This window comes from Fusarium graminearum, chromosome 2 (genome assembly GCF_000240135.3).
Source record: "Fusarium graminearum PH-1 chromosome 2, whole genome shotgun sequence".
Taxonomy (NCBI): domain Eukaryota; kingdom Fungi; phylum Ascomycota; class Sordariomycetes; order Hypocreales; family Nectriaceae; genus Fusarium; species Fusarium graminearum.
The window spans coordinates 4,786,051-4,806,698 of record NC_026475.1 but is presented as its reverse complement, the minus strand read 5'-3'; the positions used below and the strand labels follow the sequence as shown (position 1 = coordinate 4,806,698).

The following is a 20,648-nucleotide window of genomic DNA, read 5'->3' as shown; positions in this document are numbered from 1 at the left end:
GGTTTCCCTACCCCGGGCTCGGTATAAAAGACCGTCGCAGGTTCGGGATTGTCGTCGCAGGCTCCACAGTCGGGCTAGAGACGAGGAGCAGGAGGGCGGGGTGTGGTAACGAGCGACTGAAGATAAGAGAATGAACCGGATGGAGCTTGACGGATATAAATTCAAGATGCCATCGATTACGGGCAGTGTCAAGCTTCTGAGCTTTAGTAGCAGCTCAACATGCCCGCCAGATCCCGGGGGGTGCTGCACCATGATTATATGGCGAAACACCACGTAGCTAAACCAAGGCACGCAAGCCAGTGAACACGGACTTGTACTCCGGCTGTTGTGCGAGTACCGTCAGCCTCTTTCTTCGGCTATGATTCGGACAGCAAGCTGGTACATACTGAGACCATTACACCGGATGGCGTCTGTGTTCAATTTCAGTTCTGTCTTGTCTTATCCTCAAGAACAGAGTAGTCATGATGCCGGACAGATGGTTCGGCCCGGCAAGATGGCTCAGCTGTGCATTGGATCCTTCCATACAAGGAAGGTTATTTGTCATAGTAAGCAGCACATCTTTCAGGATAGCTTTGAAACTGGCCTCTGGAGGATATATTATCTGCCGCATAAGCTACAGATGCTGGGTTATAAGCGTACATTACACATGTGGCGCACAGGGTCAATGAAACTCGGCATGCATCCCATCCCATCCTAGTTGGCCTTGTTTGCCCTGCATTGCCGGACGCCGGAGTAAACGAGCCCTCGTATTAGGATCGATAATGGCCTTCCATCCATCCGCAGTCTTCGCTTATTGAATCGCCTGTCAATATTGCTTGTGCGCCGCGATGTCTTTTCCTGCGGCAAGTGCTCAACCCATCAGACGATGTGCGATGCAGCCAAGCTACACGAATCAGTAGCACGGGTACGCCCGAATTATACAGCCAGGTTTTCTGATGTTCGGTTGTAAGTGATAGGTAAGACAAGAGCCCGAAATAACTCGGGCTTGACAACCAATAGGGTGATCAAAGTTGTCTTTCAGCTGCTCTCAACATTGAATGCTGTCCTTGTGTCTGTTACAAAATGATTGTTAGATGCGACATTTAAGGACCTTGATTATTATTCAAGATGCATCGATATTTGTCTGCTGGTAGTCAGAGCTTGCTTGCATGCAGGTATTTCCATGACAGGGAGGTAGGTAGCGCTCTACTTATAGCGGCTACATCGGTCCGTCTAGGCGATGGAAGTGTTTGTCGTGAGTGTATGTACAAATGATGCCTCAAAACTGCCAAGAAAATAAACAAGTACTTGTTATGCTTCAGAGCCTAAGTCCTTAATTTGGAAGAGAAAGCTTTTAATGAAATGTGAAAATGGACGGTGAACGGTTCATCGGATGAATGTTCCACAACAGTCTCTAACTTAGTACCTAAATATCAACCCCAGGCTTTTGGTGGTAACCTTCAAATCCCTAACCATGACAACGAATTCCCACCAACGAAATGGACTCTTCAACTCCGACGCCCAAATCCATACTACGCGGGCACAAGTCCCAGATCCACTGCGCAGCATTTGTTAGATCGAATGAGCGCCTCATCACAGGCGATGCAGACGGTTTCGTGGTGCTATGGGACCTCACGATAATGCGCCCACGAGCCGTATGGCGCGCGCATGAAAAGGCTCTGTTAGGCGTTCGTGGCTGGGGCGACGACAAGATCATCACGTAACATTTTTCTCCAATTTGACGATAAATGAAAGAATTATATTCTAACTAGAGACTTTAGGCATGGGCGTGACATGAAACTCATTGTATGGAAGCTTGGCGAGGCAGAAGAGGAGCATCTCAGCACAGCACTTCCTGTAGAAGACGTACCAACACCCAGAGCTCAACCATGGGTACTTCATTTACTCGAAGTGAACACCTTGAACTTTTGTGCTTTTGCTATTTGTTCAAGCGTGCCTGGACCTATCGATGCGGCGTCAGAAGTCTTGATCGCCGTGCCAAATACTCTCAACTCAGACGCCGTATGCACAACCCCATCTCACTTTAGAAACCAAGACTGACAACTGACAGATCGACATCTACCATTTACCATCACAGCATCGAATACATACCATCAAAGCTGGAGATAAGACAGGCATGGCTATGTGCCTTGCTCTTCTACAGCATGAGAACATTCTCACGCTTGTTGCTGCATTTGAGAACGGGTATGCGACCGTGCAACGACTTGAGGCTGATGGTCAATGGGTTACAACCTACAATTCGCAAGCCCATTCACAGCCTGTGCTATCTCTGAGAGTTTATGATGACTTCTTTATCACATCTAGTGCCGACTCCATCGTCGCTAAGCATCCTATACCCATAGATTTGTTCTTCCCGCTCCAAAACCCTGAAACACCCCAAAGCACAGAACGTGTTGTCGAAATAATAGACGATGAACCTAAGGCAACTTCGCTTTTGTCAGCGGGTCTCAAATCATCGTCATCAAAAGCCACTAAAGCCACTTCTAAGAAGGGCATTGCGTGGAAGGATCCCATCAAAACCATCAACACCAAGCACTCTGGACAACAAAGTCTGGATATTCGATCAGACGGACGTATTTTCGCCACGGCAGGTTGGGATTCTAAAGTGCGCGTCTACTCCATAAAGACCATGAAAGAGCTTGCTGTGTTGAAATGGCACCAAGTTGGATGCTATGCTGTCGCATTTGCCGATGTGAAGATATCGGACAAGGCGAAAAAAGAGAGCACATACACTACACAAGAGAATGAGAACAAATCCACAAAAAGTCTCACCACACGAACAACCTCTTTAGTCAGAGCAGGACTGAGCGTCAAGGAGCAACGCATAGAAACTGCACGGCAAACACATTGGATCGCTGCAGGGGCCAAGGATGGAAAGATTAGCTTATGGGATATTTATTGAGCTATAGACAACGCATTCAGGCAGCAACATTTACGTCGCTAAAGATGCCCTTAAGCTATTACTTTCTGTGTAAAGCAGGACATTAGTTGACTGCCAAGCTCGGGCTTAGAAAAAAAAAAGGTGCCTTTGATAGACATCAGCCTCTCAGATAGAAAGGCCAAGTTTTGTTAAGCAATTCATTCAAGTCAGCGAATCAAAGAGTAAAGAGGTAAAATGGAATAAAAGCAGCAACGCCATAAGTCAATATCCCTGCCAATCAGTTCTGTGTCCCTGAACAATAGCTATACTATAGATTATTAGCATTATGTAGCTCAAAGCATAGCAATATGAGCCCACCTTCATAGCCCCATCATTCTCTGACCTCGCGCCGCATTTGACTATGACCTGCTGTCAGCGAGACCAGCGTACAAGTACAATAGGTTCTGCTGACGGCCGCCTACCTTCATCAAGCGCGTGGCCGAGTTGTTTCCCTTGGACAACTCGTACCATATCCGTAGTATCCAGGCCGCAACGAGGGCATCGCGCAGTTCGACACTCATCTCGGCCGTGATTACCAAGCTCATGCTGGTTCTCTCGTCCTCAACTTCTCGTGCTATCAAATTTCCTTGCGCATCTCTCCACTCGTATCCTACACCTTTACTCCGTGACGAGGAAGCTTCGAACAACACGCCCCGAGGCTCTAGTTTGCGCTCGGTACCCTTTACCGCGCGGTCGAATCGAAACCCCTTCTTCTGCCGCAAAATGCTACCAGAACGGAAGTATGATACTCCAAAGGAGCACAGGGCTCGACGTGTAGCGACTTCTGCATGGTAGGGAAACGTAGGGAACTCGGCGGCGGTTGGATGCTTGAGATCGAAGAGGTGGCGATTTTTTAGAGCGGCTTGAGGAAGACCGGCCGAGGTCTTGATGACTGAGTCAACGCGCTCGACTTTCACGCTGCGGTCATGATCGTGGAGGTAACCTATAGAGTGAGAGAACTCGTATAGAGGTGGTGCTTGGGGGTCGGTTGAATAGACGAAGCGCCCGGATATGTAAAGTGTTGCAGGACCGAGTACGGATTTAGTAGTGGGGTTTACAGCGGCCGTAGCGGGAGTGGGAGCGCTGGTCAGGATATCGTACGAAGGCAGATCCAGGTCCGAATAGTCGGGTGGTGGAAGGTCAGTCATTGTGGAATATGATGATAATTAATATTTGGGTATAAGATACTTGCAATTGTAATGAACAATGAGGAAGGACGACAAGAAAATGCAAGTGTCGCGTGCTGGTCATTCACTATATCTTGTTGGAACCTCTTGAACTGTTATGACGTGTATCACGACCAGAGCTTATTTAGTACCGAGCGGATACACTTGCAGCCACAGCCTCACTAGACCGGATGGTATTTGTGGGCTGACACTGCTTCGCCTCATTATAAGGCTTGATAACTGCGTATTCTCAATTTTGATTCATCCTTCATGGTATTCTCGAATTGCTAGTATACGACACTAATACGCCAAAACGCCTATCCGATAATCACTTCTTGCTATCATCGCCACCCGTTCCCTGACAACATGCTGCTTACTCACAGACGAGAACCCAAGTTGACGTGGATGGACTTGGTGTTGCTGTATGCTTCAAGACCAGCTTCACCAAGTTCACGACCAATGCCGCTCTGCTTCACACCACCGAAGGGGATGTAAGGCTCAGAGTCCTGTGTAGAGTTGATCCAAACCATACCAGCCTCAATCTCAGCAGCAACACGGTGGGCACGCTCAACGTCCTTTGTAAAGACAGCAGCGCCGAGACCGTAGGTCGTGTCGTTGGCGAGCTTGAGAGCCTCTGCTTCATCACTGAACTTGGTGATGACTACCACAGGGCCAAAGATTTCCTCACGGAAGACACGCATCTGGTGGTGGACGTCGCCAAAGACAGTGGGCTGGATGAAGAAGCCCTTCTTGGAAGAATCCACAGGCTGTCCACCAGCGAGAAGAGTGGCACCCTCGGACTTTCCAATCTGGATATACTCGAGGATGCGGTCGTACTGTTGCTTTGAGACCTGAGGACCCTGATATGTCTCTGAGTCCCATTGGTGACCGACCTTGCTGACTGTCTTGGTCGTCTCGATGAAGCGCTGGACAAATTCGTCGTATACCTTGTCCTGGACCAACAGACGCGACGTAGCTGTACAGATCTGGCCCTGGTTAGACATGATACCCATATGCGACCACTTGACTGCTTCGTCGATGTCACTATCAGAAAAGACCAGAAGAGGTGATTTACCACCCGTCTCGAGGGTGATGTTCTTGAGGGTCTTGGAAGCCATCTCCATAATCCTAGCACCGGTAGCAGTTGAGCCAGTAAAAGCAACCTTGTCAACAAGAGGGTGCTCGACAAGAGCAGGTCCAGCCTCGCTACCGTAGCCATTGAGAGCGTTAAAGACACCAGGGGGGAATCCAACTGCCTTGATAGCCTCGCCGAGAAGCAGGATACTGAGGGGTGTTTGCTCAGCAGCCTTCATAACAATGGTGTTACCACATGCTAGCGCAGGGCCAATTTTCCAGGCGGCCATGGCAAGAGGGTAGTTCCAAGGGATGATTTGGGCGACAACACCAAGGGGTTGGCGGAGAGTGTAGGCAAGCTTGTTGGGGTTGGCAGTAATTGTCTGGCCGGTGATCTTGTCGGCCCAGCCGGCGTAGTAGCGGATGGTGTTGATAACCTCGACAACGTCGCCGCCCTCGGCATCAGTGTAAACCTTGCCTGTGAAAAGGTCAGTACAAATTGAACAACTTGTAGCTCCTCCTACATACCATTGTCCCAAGCCTCTGAAGTGGCAAAGATCTTGGTGCGCTCCTCAATGTAGTCGGCAAGCTTGTTCATCAAAACACCTCGCTGAGGAGGAGGCAGCTTCTTCCATGAGGGGTTGCGAAACGCATCGTAGGCTGCCTTGACGGCCTTGTCGACATCATCAGCATTGGCTGCGTGAACTGTAGCAATTTCCTTCTCGGTACTGTTAAGCATATTCTTGTTAGCGCGCGCCCTATAGGCTGAGTGAAACTTTACTTACGCAGGGTCGATAGATGTAATCTTTTGAGTTGACGATCCAGGAACGAATTCGTTGTTGATAAAGAGGCCCGTTGGCTGTCTGTACTTGACGCCGTTAGGGGCCTCGAGGTTAACGTACAAGTCTGACATTGTGCTGTAGTGTTTCTGCGGTGTCGTGGCTGATCGAGCGAGAAGAGAAATTGGCAGTCGACCTTGGGAGCGTGTTAAAGGTCGAAGAGGTACTGAATGGACTGAACGACAAAGACGAACAGATGTGAACCTCGAAGCAACAGCAACGCCTATCTTCTTATAGCTGTTGAGAGACATGGCTGAAGAGGGGTAGCTCAACACCTCCAACTTGAGTTTAGCTAGGTATGTATCTATACTGTATGTGTGTACAATATCGCCGCCCCCGCATTCAATTGTGTCAAGAAACGATGCAAGATCCCTTCAGAGAGCAATTGATTAGCCTTCTTTCTTTGCCGTTCGTTATCAAAGTCGAAAACATGCAATGCTTTGCCTCTTTTCGGTAAAGGTCGCTGCGCCAGCGGGGACCGGCAAATGCTTGTCGATGCTCTCATCCAGTTGCTGCAGCCTAACGTCATGAGATCGCCTGTACCTTACCATTCGAGTTTAGCATGAAAACTGAATCTGGTAAAATCTGACGGAGCCGAGAGAGAGCTCCATGTCTTTATCATGGATCATAACAGCTCTTATCGATAACACGTGCCGAGGTTGAGGTGATGCGGATTGAATTTGACTGTGACCAAAGACAAGATGGAAGGGACAATTGATAGATCGGAAGACGCGTTTCTTTGATTGATGTACACTTCCATTCAATGTTCAATTTCCTCGATGCAAAACTTTTTCGAAACACGACCAGCAGGAGGTGAAATGTCTAACCCATTACCATCCCCATGGTAGATCCCAAACGAGATACCCCGACTTGCACATTATGATCATGCAAAACAGGTCGTTTATCATCTCGAATGACTAGTGATTTTTGCTGTTGGCCTCCAGTGGGGCACAGATATAACGCAGTGATTAGACAAAAAGACATAATTGTTCTGAGAGCAACGGTTTCGGAGTGTAGTATTCTACTCAGCTGATTGCGATGGTCGAATGTCATGCACGACAGACGTGGGGAAAGGTGGCTGCTGGATTACTACCAGGTTCATCAAAAATCCCAGATAAAATGATCACCTATTGCATCTTTGAGGTTGGTATGTGTTATGTGGGAAGAAGTAATATGTACCATCCCATCTACAAGACTTCTTTGCACGAGTCACATGGAGTGGAGACCATTCGTTGAGTTTTATAGGTTTTTTGTGATTGAAACGTTATATAATATATCTGCCACCCATTCCATCTTTTCCTACTCTTGCCTCACCAACCCTGCCAGCACTTCTAGCCTCCTTGTATGATGGCTTTTGAAAAATATCAAGATAAATGTGAGATGTCCAACGCTTAGTTGTGCGAGTAGCGGCTGAGCACAAGAGATTGCTCGTAGTTGGCTTCCTCTTAAATTGCCTTTTTAGTTGTACCAACCACCAAATAGTTAGCTTCCTCGATGGCAGCCAGGCGGGTTCCGCGATCAAACTGGCTGTGGCGATTCACAATTTTTCGTCCAATATGAACGCCTGGCCAGACCCTTCGTGATCTCTTTCTTTTCCGGCGCTGCCAATGCTATATCGGTAGATACTGCAATAGACTCGTCCCTGTCGCCTTCTAGGAGTAGCCCAGTGCAAACAACAGGTGCCCATGGGTTGCCCTCAGGGGCACGAGGAGCGAGGATGCTCGCGTTGCTCGCTGAATGGCCGACGATCCGCTCTCCCATAGTCAAGCCCCTAACCGGCGGATTAGTAGTTGGATCGGTGACGACCAGCGAATCCCGCTGTTGTATATTAGTTAATGATGGTGAGCATTGTATACTTGTTACTAACCTTAGGGAAATAGCGATGCAATGACCACGTCAATCACTGATGTTGTGGCTTCTGGGCCTCCCAAACTGTGGAGCAAGGCAAGCCCTCCCCCAATAGCTGTTGACGTTAGTCGAGGACGGTGAGTAATGTATACTTATTACTAACCTTGGGACGGTAATGGGCGGCCCATGTAATGGGCATGTGAATCACTGACCCGGGCGGTTTTTGAACATGTCAAGCTCTCCCCCAGCAGGATCATCCGAGTGGATGGTCCAAAATAGCTGTTGATGTTAGTCAAGGACGGCGAGTAATGTCTATTTGTTACAAACCTTAGGCCGGGGAGCGTGCCCTTCGCCGGTTCAGTATCATAACTACTACCAATGTAGAGACCAAGCAGGATGCCATAGGAACTCTACATTAGAAGTTGAAATACTGAGCCGACGGAAGGCCTCGTGACATCGTGACAAGATAACCTGAAGCTAGCTCTGAGCGCATCAAGGTCTCTCGTCTAAGAAGATGAGTAGTCGCAGCCCTATAAGGCGTAAGGGTGAGGTGGGAGACAGACGCCTGTGTGGGAGAGAGGATGGAGGGAGAAAAGAAGAGAAGTTGGAGTTTTGTGGTTAAAAAGCTCGTAGTTGAACCTTGGACCTGGCTGTGCCTGGCTGGGCGGTCCGCCTCACTGCGTGTTTGTGCAGGTAATTTTGGCTGGGGGGCAACCGGCAGCTGTGAATTCGGGCTTAGGGTGCTGGCCCTTTTCATTGCACTGCCAACGGAAAGGGTATCAACAATAAACAGTCGAGTGACGGTTGTTAGGAACTAAGGTACTGGGGTATTATGTGTTGTGTATCAAAGAACCACGTGCATGAAGTGACGGGGACGTGGTGGAAGCGGGTGGAAGCATTGTCTGGGCCTGGCCGCGCCAGCAGCACTGGCCATGATCATCATTCATTCTAGGTATATATTTGTGTTGAATAGAACTCTAGGTATCCTTTTGTCATGCCGTGTCAGCGACAATGGTCAGATCGCTTATGTTTCCATTTCTATTGCGGAGTTCCGGGTGTGAGGTCTCGTTATGATCAAGCCATATTCATTGTAGATACTATCAACACTATTGCACATATCTACTTGTGCACTTTTACTATACATATCACATCTAGGTTTGATGGTATTCGATAATTTATGTGCTGTCATTGCGTCGCGTTGTGCCCCGAATTGGCGTTAGGTAGAAACACATCCATTCTGTCCCGCCCCTGAGTCTACCCAACACCTGACACCTGGTATGCCCGCAGGACGTGCAAGGTCTTTTATCGAAGCCTTCAACGCATTGAACACTTCTGTTTATCAGTCCTAATTGTACCTAATTGTACCTAAATTGCATATATTTTGTACCGCTCCCACCCCACTGATGCAAAGCTACGCTCAGGGGTAAACTGATGTTTCTATGCAAGTTCATAATAAGACTTTTTCTTATTATAAGGTGTACAGAACCTAAAGATTACATTCAGAATCGAAAAAAATTAAAAGCGAATACTGCAATAATTCCCGCCCCAGGTCTTGATCTTGGTGGCTTCTCGTATTGATACACTGCCATAGCCTAGGTTTTCTCAACTACAGCGCGACAAGCAAATTAAGACTTTGTATCATCCAAGCAAGTTAGATCTCGGCTCTTTCAATAACTGAATCGCTGTTCTATTCTGGAGAAGGGACGCCGAAAACTTCGATTCGAATGTGCGCCGACGGGAGGGCTGGGAGAGTGTCGTTATTTAGGCTTGAAGTGAATTGTCCATTGGGGAAGTAATATTCTGTACGCTCCATAGATAAGCGAGTCAGCTTTCGACTTGTTGTATCCTAGTCTCTTACTAATGAGTACTGCGAGAGCCAGAAGTTAGGATAGTCAATCTACCTGACACCCAGTCCGTCGGCTACACAACTCAGCTTTGTACCAAGGCCCTCGAGATGACACGCCAGGCTCCCAGTGTTGGAATAAAAGGACCTGTCGCCCTAGCCTATGGATAGCTGAGCGTATTTTATGCTTCGAGGAGGGAAAGAGATTCGGTACACGCTATTGCTGGCATTTGTACTCGACGGTTCGGTCCGTAGATGTTGTTTGTGGTCGACTAAAGGTGCTTGCAAGAGACTGCCGAGGAAATGCTCTGGCTGTCGTCGAGCCCCCGTCATGGAGAAGGGACCGGTAGGTTCTCGAACGATTTGGCGTTTTGTTTATTCTCTATAGGTAGTCCCTAGAAGTAAGCGCAGTGAAATAATATTAGCTCAGTTGGCGTCGCAAGTATTGGCGAGCCCTGCAATTATTCGAGTCGGATAAGTCTTGACGTGCTCGATAGACTAGTCACAACATAAACATGAGATGTGTATCTGGCTCCGTGCTTGTCAAATTATGATAACAGTAATCGTTTTTCATCTTTGGTGGTGGGAGGTTGACCAAAATCTGCCAGTTGAGGGCGATGAAGGTGGATAGATTATCATCACTGTCATGGTGGGGGAAGCAGTAGGTACAATTCAAGTCTCCCGACATCTATCGGAAACTGTTGTTGAACAATATGGGCTTTTTCTTTTGCAATGTTGTTGTTCTTGTTTCTATTTCGCCATGATGCCAATCTATATTTAATTCCACAAAGAGAAATTCATCCAAAAGGTTGGGATCGAGAACAGAACAAAGCAACGCCCTTTGATCCTTGGAAAATGTCCACTGGCCAGCCTCTGCACAGTTCGCTATTCCTCTACTCCTCGAGACCCCAACCCTTGCGATCTAGAAAATACCGACGTTTTCATGACAATTCAACTGTGTATGACAAGTTCCTTGGTCTCATCATGAGAAGAGAAGACATATAAAAGACTACTATCTCCACACTTTTCCCCAGACACCCTCGCTCACCCCAGAAGCCGTCGAAACGCCAAACCATAAACAGCAATAAATCTGCATCATCGGCTCCCGGCTATTAGAAGGCCGGCATCTAATTCCCGCTCTTTAGAGTTCCGCCGGAGCCGTTGGCTGTCTCCGGGCCGGTTTATTTGCTCTAGACCGGAACCGAGATCCGGTCTGTTCCCCAACCATAGGCGAATTAGGCGGTTCTTTTAGTGACTTGCAGCGGACAACACACTTCTTCTAACCTCCACTGCCCCGGCTTTACATATTCATGGGGTCTTTTCCTTCATCATGACTGGTTTCGGCTCAGACGACATCGACCTTTATGGACACGATGCGACGGCTTCAGCATACTCGACCCGGTTTTCTAGCGCGTTCATGTGACGTTATGTTAGGAGCTGTCGTGGATCCTCGACTTTTTATTTACTTGCGAGACATCCGTTGACCGGAAGCTTTCTCTCTTGTCCTCTACATCTTTCCATTCTTTGATCCTTTGTTTCAGCACTTGAGCGAATTTCTTCTGTTCTTGGAAATCCTTTCGAAACGAAATAAACATCATCATGGCTGAAAACTACCACAAGGAGGTCATTTCTGGCGTATGTTGCCCCTCAGTCATGAGCTATGCTGCCCCTCGTTAACAAGATTGATCGCTAACATGAGAGACTCAATAGCTCAAGAACAAGAGCCTTTTCATCCAGGACGCCTTTATCAACGGCCAATGGGTTGCCAAAGAGAACAAGTTTGATGTCTTTGGTCAGTAACGCTTCCATCATGAGTACAACAAGATCATTGGAAAGCTAACCAGTATTTTAGAGCCTTCTACTGCCACCGTCCTCGGTCAAGTCGCCAACTGTGCCCTCGAGGACTTCCAAACCGCCATCAAGAGCGCCGATGTCGCCCAGACAAAGTACTTTGACAGCACAACTGGCGCCAGCCGAGGTGCCATGTTGAGAAAGTGGTATGACTTGGTTCTCGCCAACCAAGAGGATCGTATGTAACCTACCTAAACACTCGCTTCAACCCAACACTAACAAAACATATCTAGTCGCCAAGATCCTTTCTCTCGAAAACGGAAAGACCTACTCTGAGGCTCTCGGAGAGGTCATTTACTCGGCCAGCTTTATCTCATGGTTCGCCGAGGAGGCTACACGATCCTATGGTGTCACAATCCCCTCTTCAGCTCCTCACACTACACTCATGACAATTCGGGAGCCCGTTGGCGTCTGCGGTATCATCACCCCCTGGAACTTCCCCGCCGCCATGATCACCCGAAAGATCGCTCCCGCTCTGGCCGCCGGATGTTCTGTCGTCATCAAGCCCCCTTCCGAGACTCCTTACTCCGCTCTCGCCTTCACCAAGCTCGCCATTGAAGCCGGTCTTCCTCCTGCTACTATCCAGGTTCTGCCCACGCGCGACCGTCAAGCTGCTACCGAGCTTGCTACCAACCCCCTCGTCAAGAAGATCTCTTTCACCGGCTCCACTGGTGTTGGCAAGTACCTTGCTAAGCTTGCTGCTGGTACCCTGAAGAAGCTAAGCTTGGAACTCGGTGGCAACGCTCCTTTCATCGTCTTTGAGGATGCCGACCTCGACCTGGCTGCTGAAGGCGCTATGTTCTGCAAGTTCCGATGCTCTGGACAGACTTGCGTCTGGTAAATTAGATTGTGCCTTGATTTTTAATCACATTGCTAACATTTTAACAGCGCCAACCGACTCTACGTCCAGAAGAGCGTCGCTAAGGAGTTCACTGCCAAGCTCGTCGAAAAGGTCAACGCTCTAAAGATGGGCGGTGGTCTCGACAAGACCACCACCCAAGGACCTCTTGTCAACAAGTCTGCCATCGACAAGGTCAAGGAGCACATCGCCGATGCCACATCCAAGGGCGCTAAGATCGCTACCGGCGGCTCTACCCCCGACAGCCCTGGTTTCTTCCACCAGCCCACCGTTCTTACTGGTGTGACACAAGAGATGGCCGTTGCTAAAGACGAGACATTCGGTCCTCTAGCCCCTGTCTTCGAGTTCGACACAGAGGAGGATGCCATCCGTCTCGCCAACGACACAGAGTTCGGTCTTGCCGGATACTTCTTCTCCAAGGACATCAGCCGTGTCATGCGTGTTGCCCACAAGATGCAAGTCGGTATGGTTGGTGCCAACACAGGCAAGATCAGCGCTGCCGAGGCGCCTTTCGGCGGTGTCAAGGAGAGCGGTTACGGAAAGGAGGGTAGTCTGTACGGTATGGCTGAGTACCAAAACATCAAGTCCATCACCATCGGCAACCTCAACAACTAGAGTGGGAGTTACATGATGGGGCATGAGAGAAGATGCGGAAGAAGAAAAAATGGAGGAGTTTGTTTATTTAGCCATGATCAATAATGACGAGGCGAGACGCCTCACAGGATAACGACTGGGAAAGATCCCCAAAATACAAAACAGTAAAATTTCATTAATCACTGTCTGTCTTTCCTTTTATTTCGATTTTTTGACATATCAAGATAACCTGGCCTCCATTTAAAAATGTTCTCTACTCACTGGTCTTTGTAGTGGTCCCGTTATACTGCCACGGGAAGCATAAGAGACGAAGTTAGTAGATCAGCTTATGCTACTTAGACTATAGTCTTTAGGCCATTTATTTTTGTAACCTAAGACTTAGGAGGTCAACTTTTCTACTACCCAGTAGACTGCCAACTTCTCACATGAAAACTGAGTGGTCACACCAATCCTATACCCAGTTATGCGGTAGCCTTTCGACGGAATCACTAGGGCTGTATTGTATGCACCTTCTAACCAACGACATTTCATAGCGACATATTTAAACGGCTGTCTTTATTCCCCCCGCATATTGATCTCCAAGCAAAGGTTCCTTTATGGACTATTCCGAACTCCTGACTTGTGACATCACATTAGCTCTCCGTTTCTAAGGGCTGGTTAAATTATTCGCTTTCATTAAGCCTACCCTGCATAACCGGCCTCGAAGCACCACGTGCATAACAACATACACCCAGAGAGCCCGATATTGTCTCTGAATAGCTGTCAGATATGCCCTTTGAACTTTCGCACTTCTCGCCGAACTTCAAGTATTTCTTTGCAGATTTCCCATCAATAATTGAACTAACATCAGCTCAGACTTCTACCATTCCGCGCTGCGACATAGCCGTATAGTATCATGACTACCAACGAATTTCTCTTGAAGCAGGGCCAGGAACGGGTATTTAAATCATCATCTCCCCCTTCGGTAGATGCCTTCAAATCGCTTTGTTCCCAAACCGCCACAAAAGAAGATTACCCACTTGCAACAGACATCGAGTGCAACGTACCCATTTACAACCTCGCCAACTACTCAACCTTGACAGAAGGCCAAAAGTCCGCTTTACAAGATGAGTGGTACAAAGTCCTTCTACAAGGACCTGGAGTCTTCGTCACAACCAACCTCTACCAGGATCTAGACTTGATCGATAAATCAACAGCGGCCTTTTACGAAATTATTAAGAAAGAAAGCGCGAAGACAACCGGCGATCACTTCGCCGTTGCTGGAAAGAATGATCGAATCTGGAACTCATTCAGCAAGCACGGCCTCCAAGACCCTGAATCTTTCTTCCGATACTTCTCGAATCCTTACCTCGACCTCATCTTTGCTTCATGGCTTGGTCCTGGATATCGCATCACAGCTCAAGTCAACAACGTCCGGCCTGGAGGTCAGCCACAAGTTTCCCACCGTGACTACCATCTAGGCTTCATGTCCGCAGAAAACTGCGGTAGATATCCCAGAGCTATGCAAGTTGCTAGCCAGTGCTGCACTCTACAGGGCGCTATAGCACATATCAGCATGCCTCTCGAGAGCGGCCCAACGCGACTCTTACCCTTCAGCCAAGCTTTTGCTCCTGGGTACATGGCATATCGTCTCCCTGAATTCAACCAATTCTTTCTGGAAAACTACGTCTCGCTTCCGCTGAAGAAGGGGGATGGCTTGTGGTTCAACCCAGCTCTGTTCCACGCAGCGGGAGAGAACAAATCTACAGACATCAATCGGCTCGTCAATCTCTTCCAGATTAGCAGTGCTTTCGGAAAGCCGATGGAGACTGTTGATGCGGTACCTTTGATAGATAGCACATGGGATGTTCTATCTGCTACGTACAAGAAACATGGGCTGAGCGAAGAGGTCGAAATGTTCATTTCTGCGGTTGGAGAAGGGTACCCTTTCCCGACTAATCTGGATAATAATCCGCCGAGAAGCGAAAACATGGCACCCGACTCGGAACAAGACGTTATCAGAGATAGCTTAGTGAGGGAGAAGACCAAAATGGAGGTTTTAGCTGATCTTGCAGAATTTCGTGCCAAGGTCAAAGCTTAGATGCATCAAAATAGGGTACAAATGTCACAACAGGGCAGTTTCTTGCCTGTCGTATTAATATTACTATGATACAAGATTTATACGGGAACCAGCGTTGTCTAATTAGAGGTGTGCATCTCGGAAACAGATCGAACGAAGATAGACTTTACCGTCTTCTTCACATGTCCACGGAAGCTATCAAATGTAACCGGATCGTGGCCCTCCAGCCATCGACAACTGACTGACATAAAATCCTTGTCAAACCGTATGGACACTCTGAAAGCAAAAACGCATTTTGTTGACTCAGATCTGGCATCTTCTTCATCTGCTCTCTGCTTCTTTCTCCGCCAAGCTCGTGCCCAGACACGACCGGCTGCTCGACCAGTGCCTTCCAGTCTTTCAGCGTCCCATTCCCAGCTAAGAAGTTCGAGCTTTTCAAGCTCAGCGCGGAACTGGTCTGCAAAGTTGCTGATGGATCCATGGAAAGGTAAATCCACAACCGTCTCCTCCGTGATATCGGGGAGAGCGTTCTTGGAAAGTGAATTCTTGGTGCCGCGAGCAACGTCTTGACTTGGACGCATGCTTTCAAAGCTCCACGCGATAGCCCAGCGCCTCGTTTGACTTCCTTGGACAAATTCCGTTACGGCGTAGTTGCAGATATTGTTCTCCTTCAGCTTATCCACAAATCTGACTAGGCTTGACTGGAAGCCAAACATAGATGTGTACCACTGCACACGATCTCGAAGGACGAGAGACTCGTTAAGGATGCGATCAACAAATGCGACTTCACCACCGGTAGTTATCATCTCGACTTTGGCACCTGTGCAGGCCGTGAAGGGCGCCTGTGACTTTTTCTTAGCACTTTCAACAAGCTCTTGCTCAGATTTGTAAAAGGGCGGGTTAGACATGGTGAATGCGATACGTGGAATATGCAGTTCATCTAGTGGGATGAGATTGTCTGTCCATTTCCGATCGACAATCTTGATCCTCTGGTCAAGATTGTTCAAAGTCGCATTCTTGCGAGCATACTCAAGACTTTTGGAGTCAATGTCTGTTTTTGTTAGTTGAAAGTTGACTATGGCTATACGACGGTTTACCTGTAGCGATAAAGTTCCAATTGCGTTCTGTGCAACCTAGTAGTGGGTAGATGCAACTTGCGCCGGTACCTATATCTAGCCCAACAACATCCTGAGCATGCTTCTCGTACGTAGAGGTGTCGAGAAGTCTTTTCAACCAGAGGATATAGTTGTGTCGATTAGTGACCTGTAAGACGCGTTAGATATGAAGACGCGTCAAAGTAGTGGATATAAGCTTGCAGGTGGGCACAGTCGATCATTAGGAAGCTCAAGCTGCAGTCCAAAGTCCAGCTTGAGAAGTGTTTTTGTCAACTGCATAACACATTCTGGATCGTTGAAGAAGTCGGACTTGTGCTGATTCCACCTGGTATTGTATTAGCTTGGCTGGTCGAATTCGATTATAGGATACTTACAGTCGCGCAAAGTCTGTATCTTGAAGGGCAAGCTGTTGAAAATCGGGTGCTTTGGCGTAGAGTTCGGCGTAGTGACGATCTCGAGCTACATTATCTTGCGCCGGGCCTATAAGGGTGCTGGCCGTGGCTGTTGGTTGGTTCGTATCACCATTATCTACAGGGAGCCTGTAGTTCTGCAGGTCTTGTGAGGCTTTCCTCTTTTCGCCCATCTTTGACGGCTGAGATGAGTGACAGGTTTTGAAGTTGTATGATGCTAAGTGCACATTTTCGCAGTTTTTCAGTGAATGCGCGTGAGTTTTGATGTCGACGAATCTGTCGACGAATCTCTAAGCTGTTGGTGAAAACGATGAGTTTGCTCGGCCATGGCACGGTGCACGTTTGAGCTGGAAGTTAGAGTGAGATACTGGACTCAGGCCTTGTAATTTAGCGACACTTTGGAAGTCGCAACCTCTGAAGCACAATCATTTCATCAATTGTCGCAAGCAATTCCGTAATGAGTAAGTAGTATTCAAAGACCCAGATATACTTAGAAAATATACATTCATATTCTTGACAATCATTAACAAAACAAATGAAATCGCGTCAGCGTCGTTGAAATCGTGTCATCGTCTTATATACGGCGTTCCATCATTTTCCATCTCATCATCATCATTCACTACCACAACAGAACCCTCCATCGCCATCCCTCAAGGGTCTTCATGTCCTTGTCGTCGACATCGGGGTCGCCGTGCTCGATTCTTGAAGCGAGCTTCTTGAGTCGCTTCTGCACAGTTCGGGCGACCCGGATCGACACCTCGTTGGAAAACACAAACAGCACGGCAAACACGAGAAAGGCCAGCTTGGCAAAGCGACCTTTGCCGAGTATGCCGCTCTTGATGTGATCGAGAAGACCCTTTGACTTTTGGAAGGCGTACTCGGTGTCGTTGGCTGCTAAGTGAGAATCTTCATCGTCTTCGTTTCGGCGCCAGAAGCGGCGGATCATGGGAATAAAAGTGGCACTATCGGATCGGTTAGCCATTAAAAAAAGGTCGGTTGATAGGGTCAAAGACTTACATGGCTCCTCCCACGATCCATCTTCGCCAGCGATGGTTCTCGGCTTCTTTAGCGATGCTGCGTACCTCACCTTGCAAAATTCTCAAGTCATTCAAGACAAAAATCGTCTGGTTGCGAAGACGCGTTTCAAGCTCATAGGCCGACATGGAAGCATCGCCACTTCGTCGCTGGCGCTGCAAGCTGATGTATTCTCGCAGATTGAACTGACAATTCGTTCTGAGAGCGCGAAGCTCTCCCAAGTCAGCTGGGATATTAGCAGGTACCATCTGGTGAGGCGGCTTTATTGCGCTGGCCATGGTTCCGGGATTGTTGGGCAGATAGGACTCAGATATCGGGCGCATAGGGAGGTCATTGGGTCCAGTCTGGGGCCCACTGACGGGAGGATAGTTCTGAGGGTTGTACTGCGATTCAAAGTGCTGAGGGTTGTAGCCTGGTCGATAGTAGTCCTGGGTACTGAAGTTCTGAGTGCCAAACTGCTGAGATCCATACTGAGCTTCAGGACCAGGATATGACTTTGCTCTCTCTGGGCCTCGCTCATACCCGCGATCGCGACCAGCACGGTCACGTTCGCGCTCCTGGTCTCGCGTAGGAGAAGGGCTGCGGATGGGTTGAGGATCCAGAGATCGAAGGGGCGACTTGTTTGACTTGCGAGATTCATCCATGATGGGCGCTTAGTAGATAGCCGTGATCTTCAATAGAGATGGAACGGATGTCAATGGCAAGTTCACCTAACAAGGGGATATTGAGGCCCAAAGATGATCGCAAGAAAGGAGGCGAAAATTTAGCTTAAAGTATTCAGGTAAGAAAAACAGACTATTTGCCTTGCATGCATGTGCGTGCTGGCTTTATCGGCGAGAGAGAGGCTGGGCTGAATAAAAGAGGCCAACCCATGACGCTCAGACAAGCAGGGATAGGCACAGGTTGGGCGCGTATGTGGGGTGATAGAATTCATGAGGTTGGGGGAAGGACAGGATAGGAAAGGGAAGTGAGATATGCAACAAGTGAGTGAGTGATATTATTAGCTACTGAAGTTTAAAATATTCTTTTTCTTTCACCGTTTCTGATGGCAGCTGACTTGACTAATATCCTAATGCTCTATACATGCGGTGTGCCATCCCATCAATACCCTCGACAGGCAATGCACGTCTCATGTCTCGTAAAAGCTGATCCTGGACCTCGGGGTCGAAACGTTCCCAAATTCTACAAACCTGGCGCATCAAGTCTGGTCGTCCAGTGCGGAAAATACCAGCAAAGGCTTCAAAGAGAATAGTTGTCTCGTCCCAGCCCAGAATGTTGTGAACATCTCGGATGAGGTTTTCGAAAAAGTCTAGAATCTCGGCCAAAAGCATGTCTGAGCATCCTAGTCCTCTCTCATTGTCGAGAACCACGCACAGGGCATGCATCATGCCGGCCCAACGAGTTACCGCATAGTCGCGGGCTGGGTCGTCTTCTATTTCCATCTCGGCGACCCCAAACATGTCTATTGCACCAGTTCGGGAAAAGTCTTGAAGGTGGCGGAACAGAAAATGCAATGCCTGATGGATGATGTGTGGCGGATGCGGTGCCATGTCTTGAGGCATGAAGAAACTCTCCAGCATGAGGGTTCCTCGTCTGACTGCATTTCTGGTCCGGGGCAAAAAGGTGAATAACATGTTCTGATCAATGCTGAATCGTCCTCCGGCTTGTCCAAATCTGCCACCTTGAGCCTCAAGATCGTACAATTGGACAATGATGTTGTCTTGTCTTCTGTCCTGGCCTCTAGCTTCGGAGTTGGTTGCTGGATTGACATCTCGTCGCGGAGGCTGGGGTCTAGGCAGTGGATCAACGGGCTCTCTCATGTCTGTAACAGAGACATCGGAGCCAGCCTGGGCAAGACCGTATATCTCTCTGGTTGTGGTGTCATAGCCCATATTGCGAAACATGGCCGCTTGAGGCCCACGCCGTCTTGTGCGAGATCGTGTGCTAGTTTGCTCACGAAAATAATTCTGCCCTGACATATCAATTCCGTCGATCAAGGTATTTTAATAGCATAGCGTCTATGGGGGATTGAAATTCGGCGATATTGTAGGTTTCTTATAGTTATTGGACTTCTCTGAGCCACAGTCCGTCAAGTTTGTTCACGTCGGCTGCCATACGCGCAGGAGAACGAGCAAGCAAAGCAAAGTCATGACACAAGTTTGGTTGAACTATCAAACACAAACTATGTTTCCACAAACAAGATCGATTGCCATTGATTGCTATCTCACTGACAAGTCGTGGTTATAAACTTTGACCAGTAATGTAGATTGGAACATGAAGCTATAGGGTGAGTTGGTACAAGATACATGTTTCGTTCTCCGTCATTTGGCACATCTGCAACCCGATTGCCCATACGGAGTAGATATGTTCCCTTATTACTACTACCTAATCTTTCTCGTATTCCAAACATGGTCTGGTGTTTGTGATAGTTCTGGCGGCCGACCGTACGATACCTGAAGTCTCAGGCACGAGAATTAGGCGGCCGGATGAATCAGCAGGCCTGAAGGCTTTGTAGACATGGATGCCCCCCCACCAATTTCCGACTTCCAGTCTCGTTCTCTCACTCTTTCGTCTTTTCGCTTTTCAAACACGAGACAAGGCATCCAGTCCGCCAGTCTTATTAAACGCATCTCAATATGTTCTTATTCGTACCAAATATACTTCTTTTATTCTTTTGAAATCATGTATACCTATCAATTCCTCCTGTACCCGTTCAGTTACACTCTGTTTGCTTTGTAGCTTCGTGTTAGTGCCTATTGTCAATGTTCTGTTTGAGATCTCACTCTATTTCTACAGTAATAGTGATTTTAGGGTCAGCAGTTGCCTTATCTTGAGGCTCTTGGACGAGTATAAGTATCTCGCCTCCCCCCTCCTCAGTCCTGTATTCTGGTATGCTCTATAGCACTCCTCTTCCCCCTCTTCTTCAAACATCCCCCAATTCAACTCACACCAGGCGGTCCTAGTTCTCAGTCTGAGACCACTTCATCATCATCCATCGCCCTCATTCATACTTGTGTCGTTCCATTAGCCACCAG

The 20,648-nt window shown here is 48.2% G+C and overlaps 8 protein-coding genes across 8 annotated transcripts; 3 read left to right on the top strand and 5 right to left on the bottom strand.

Annotated features, from left to right (window-relative positions):
• Positions 1–493: 493 nt before the first annotated feature.
• Positions 494–2,902, top strand: FGSG_04192 (uncharacterized protein; the record flags this gene model as incomplete). Its single annotated transcript, XM_011323134.1, has 7 exons — positions 494–545; positions 924–945; positions 1,155–1,173; positions 1,217–1,240; positions 1,423–1,550; positions 1,752–2,001; positions 2,051–2,902. The coding sequence occupies 7 exons, from the start codon at positions 494–496 to the stop codon at positions 2,900–2,902; spliced, it is 1,347 nt and encodes a 448-aa protein (XP_011321436.1).
• Positions 2,903–3,142: 240 nt separating this feature from the next.
• FGSG_04193 (uncharacterized protein) lies at positions 3,143–4,125 on the bottom strand (the record flags this gene model as incomplete). The annotated part of the gene is made up of 2 exons (XM_011323133.1): positions 3,311–4,125; positions 3,143–3,188 (listed from the first exon to the last, which is right to left on the bottom strand). The coding sequence occupies exons 1-2, from the start codon at positions 4,066–4,068 to the stop codon at positions 3,143–3,145; spliced, it is 804 nt and encodes a 267-aa protein (XP_011321435.1). The 5' UTR covers positions 4,069–4,125.
• Positions 4,126–4,332: 207 nt separating this feature from the next.
• FGSG_04194 (aldehyde dehydrogenase) lies at positions 4,333–6,180 on the bottom strand. The gene is made up of 3 exons (XM_011323132.1): positions 5,946–6,180; positions 5,689–5,888; positions 4,333–5,638 (listed from the first exon to the last, which is right to left on the bottom strand). The coding sequence occupies exons 1-3, from the start codon at positions 6,071–6,073 to the stop codon at positions 4,464–4,466; spliced, it is 1,503 nt and encodes a 500-aa protein (XP_011321434.1). The 5' UTR covers positions 6,074–6,180; the 3' UTR covers positions 4,333–4,463.
• A 5,021-nt stretch (positions 6,181–11,201) lies between these two features.
• On the top strand, positions 11,202–13,173 carry FGSG_04196 (succinate-semialdehyde dehydrogenase). Its single transcript, XM_011323131.1, has 5 exons — positions 11,202–11,325; positions 11,401–11,482; positions 11,543–11,719; positions 11,775–12,378; positions 12,430–13,173. The coding sequence occupies exons 1-5, from the start codon at positions 11,290–11,292 to the stop codon at positions 13,013–13,015; spliced, it is 1,485 nt and encodes a 494-aa protein (XP_011321433.1). The 5' UTR covers positions 11,202–11,289; the 3' UTR covers positions 13,016–13,173.
• A 716-nt stretch (positions 13,174–13,889) lies between these two features.
• On the top strand, positions 13,890–15,074 carry FGSG_04197 (uncharacterized protein; the record flags this gene model as incomplete). The annotated part of the gene is made up of 1 exon (XM_011323130.1): positions 13,890–15,074. One exon carries the CDS (start codon positions 13,890–13,892, stop codon positions 15,072–15,074), a length of 1,185 nt encoding a protein of 394 aa, XP_011321432.1.
• Positions 15,075–15,172: 98 nt separating this feature from the next.
• On the bottom strand, positions 15,173–16,751 carry FGSG_04198 (uncharacterized protein; the record flags this gene model as incomplete). Its single annotated transcript, XM_011323129.1, has 4 exons — positions 15,173–16,104; positions 16,151–16,316; positions 16,451–16,493; positions 16,543–16,751. The coding sequence occupies 4 exons, from the start codon at positions 16,749–16,751 to the stop codon at positions 15,173–15,175; spliced, it is 1,350 nt and encodes a 449-aa protein (XP_011321431.1).
• A 277-nt stretch (positions 16,752–17,028) lies between these two features.
• FGSG_04199 (uncharacterized protein) lies at positions 17,029–18,257 on the bottom strand (the record flags this gene model as incomplete). Its single annotated transcript, XM_011323128.1, has 2 exons — positions 17,029–17,540; positions 17,596–18,257. The coding sequence occupies 2 exons, from the start codon at positions 18,255–18,257 to the stop codon at positions 17,198–17,200; spliced, it is 1,005 nt and encodes a 334-aa protein (XP_011321430.1). The 3' UTR covers positions 17,029–17,197.
• Positions 18,258–18,674: 417 nt separating this feature from the next.
• Positions 18,675–19,505, bottom strand: FGSG_04200 (uncharacterized protein; the record flags this gene model as incomplete). The annotated part of the gene is made up of 1 exon (XM_011323127.1): positions 18,675–19,505. The coding sequence occupies one exon, from the start codon at positions 19,503–19,505 to the stop codon at positions 18,675–18,677; it is 831 nt and encodes a 276-aa protein (XP_011321429.1).
• Between the last annotated feature and the right edge of the window lie 1,143 nt (positions 19,506–20,648).

What these genes read in the sequence shown, in the direction of transcription:
- FGSG_04194 (XM_011323132.1), bottom strand. Translation starts at nt 6,073, where the DNA reads ATGTCAGACTTGTACGTTAACCTCGAGGCCCCTAACGGCGTCAAGTAC. An exon ending in ATTACATCTATCGACCCTGC is followed by an intron (nt 5,889 to 5,945) that starts GTAAGTAAAGTT and finishes TATGCTTAACAG; the next exon opens with TACCGAGAAGGAAATTGCTA. An exon ending in TTCAGAGGCTTGGGACAATG is followed by an intron (nt 5,639 to 5,688) that starts GTATGTAGGAGG and finishes ACCTTTTCACAG; the next exon opens with GCAAGGTTTACACTGATGCC.
- FGSG_04196 (XM_011323131.1), top strand. Translation starts at nt 11,290, where the DNA reads ATGGCTGAAAACTACCACAAGGAGGTCATTTCTGGC. An exon ending in ACAAGGAGGTCATTTCTGGC is followed by an intron (nt 11,326 to 11,400) that starts GTATGTTGCCCC and finishes GAGACTCAATAG; the next exon opens with CTCAAGAACAAGAGCCTTTT. An exon ending in TCTGGACAGACTTGCGTCTG is followed by an intron (nt 12,379 to 12,429) that starts GTAAATTAGATT and finishes ACATTTTAACAG; the next exon opens with CGCCAACCGACTCTACGTCC.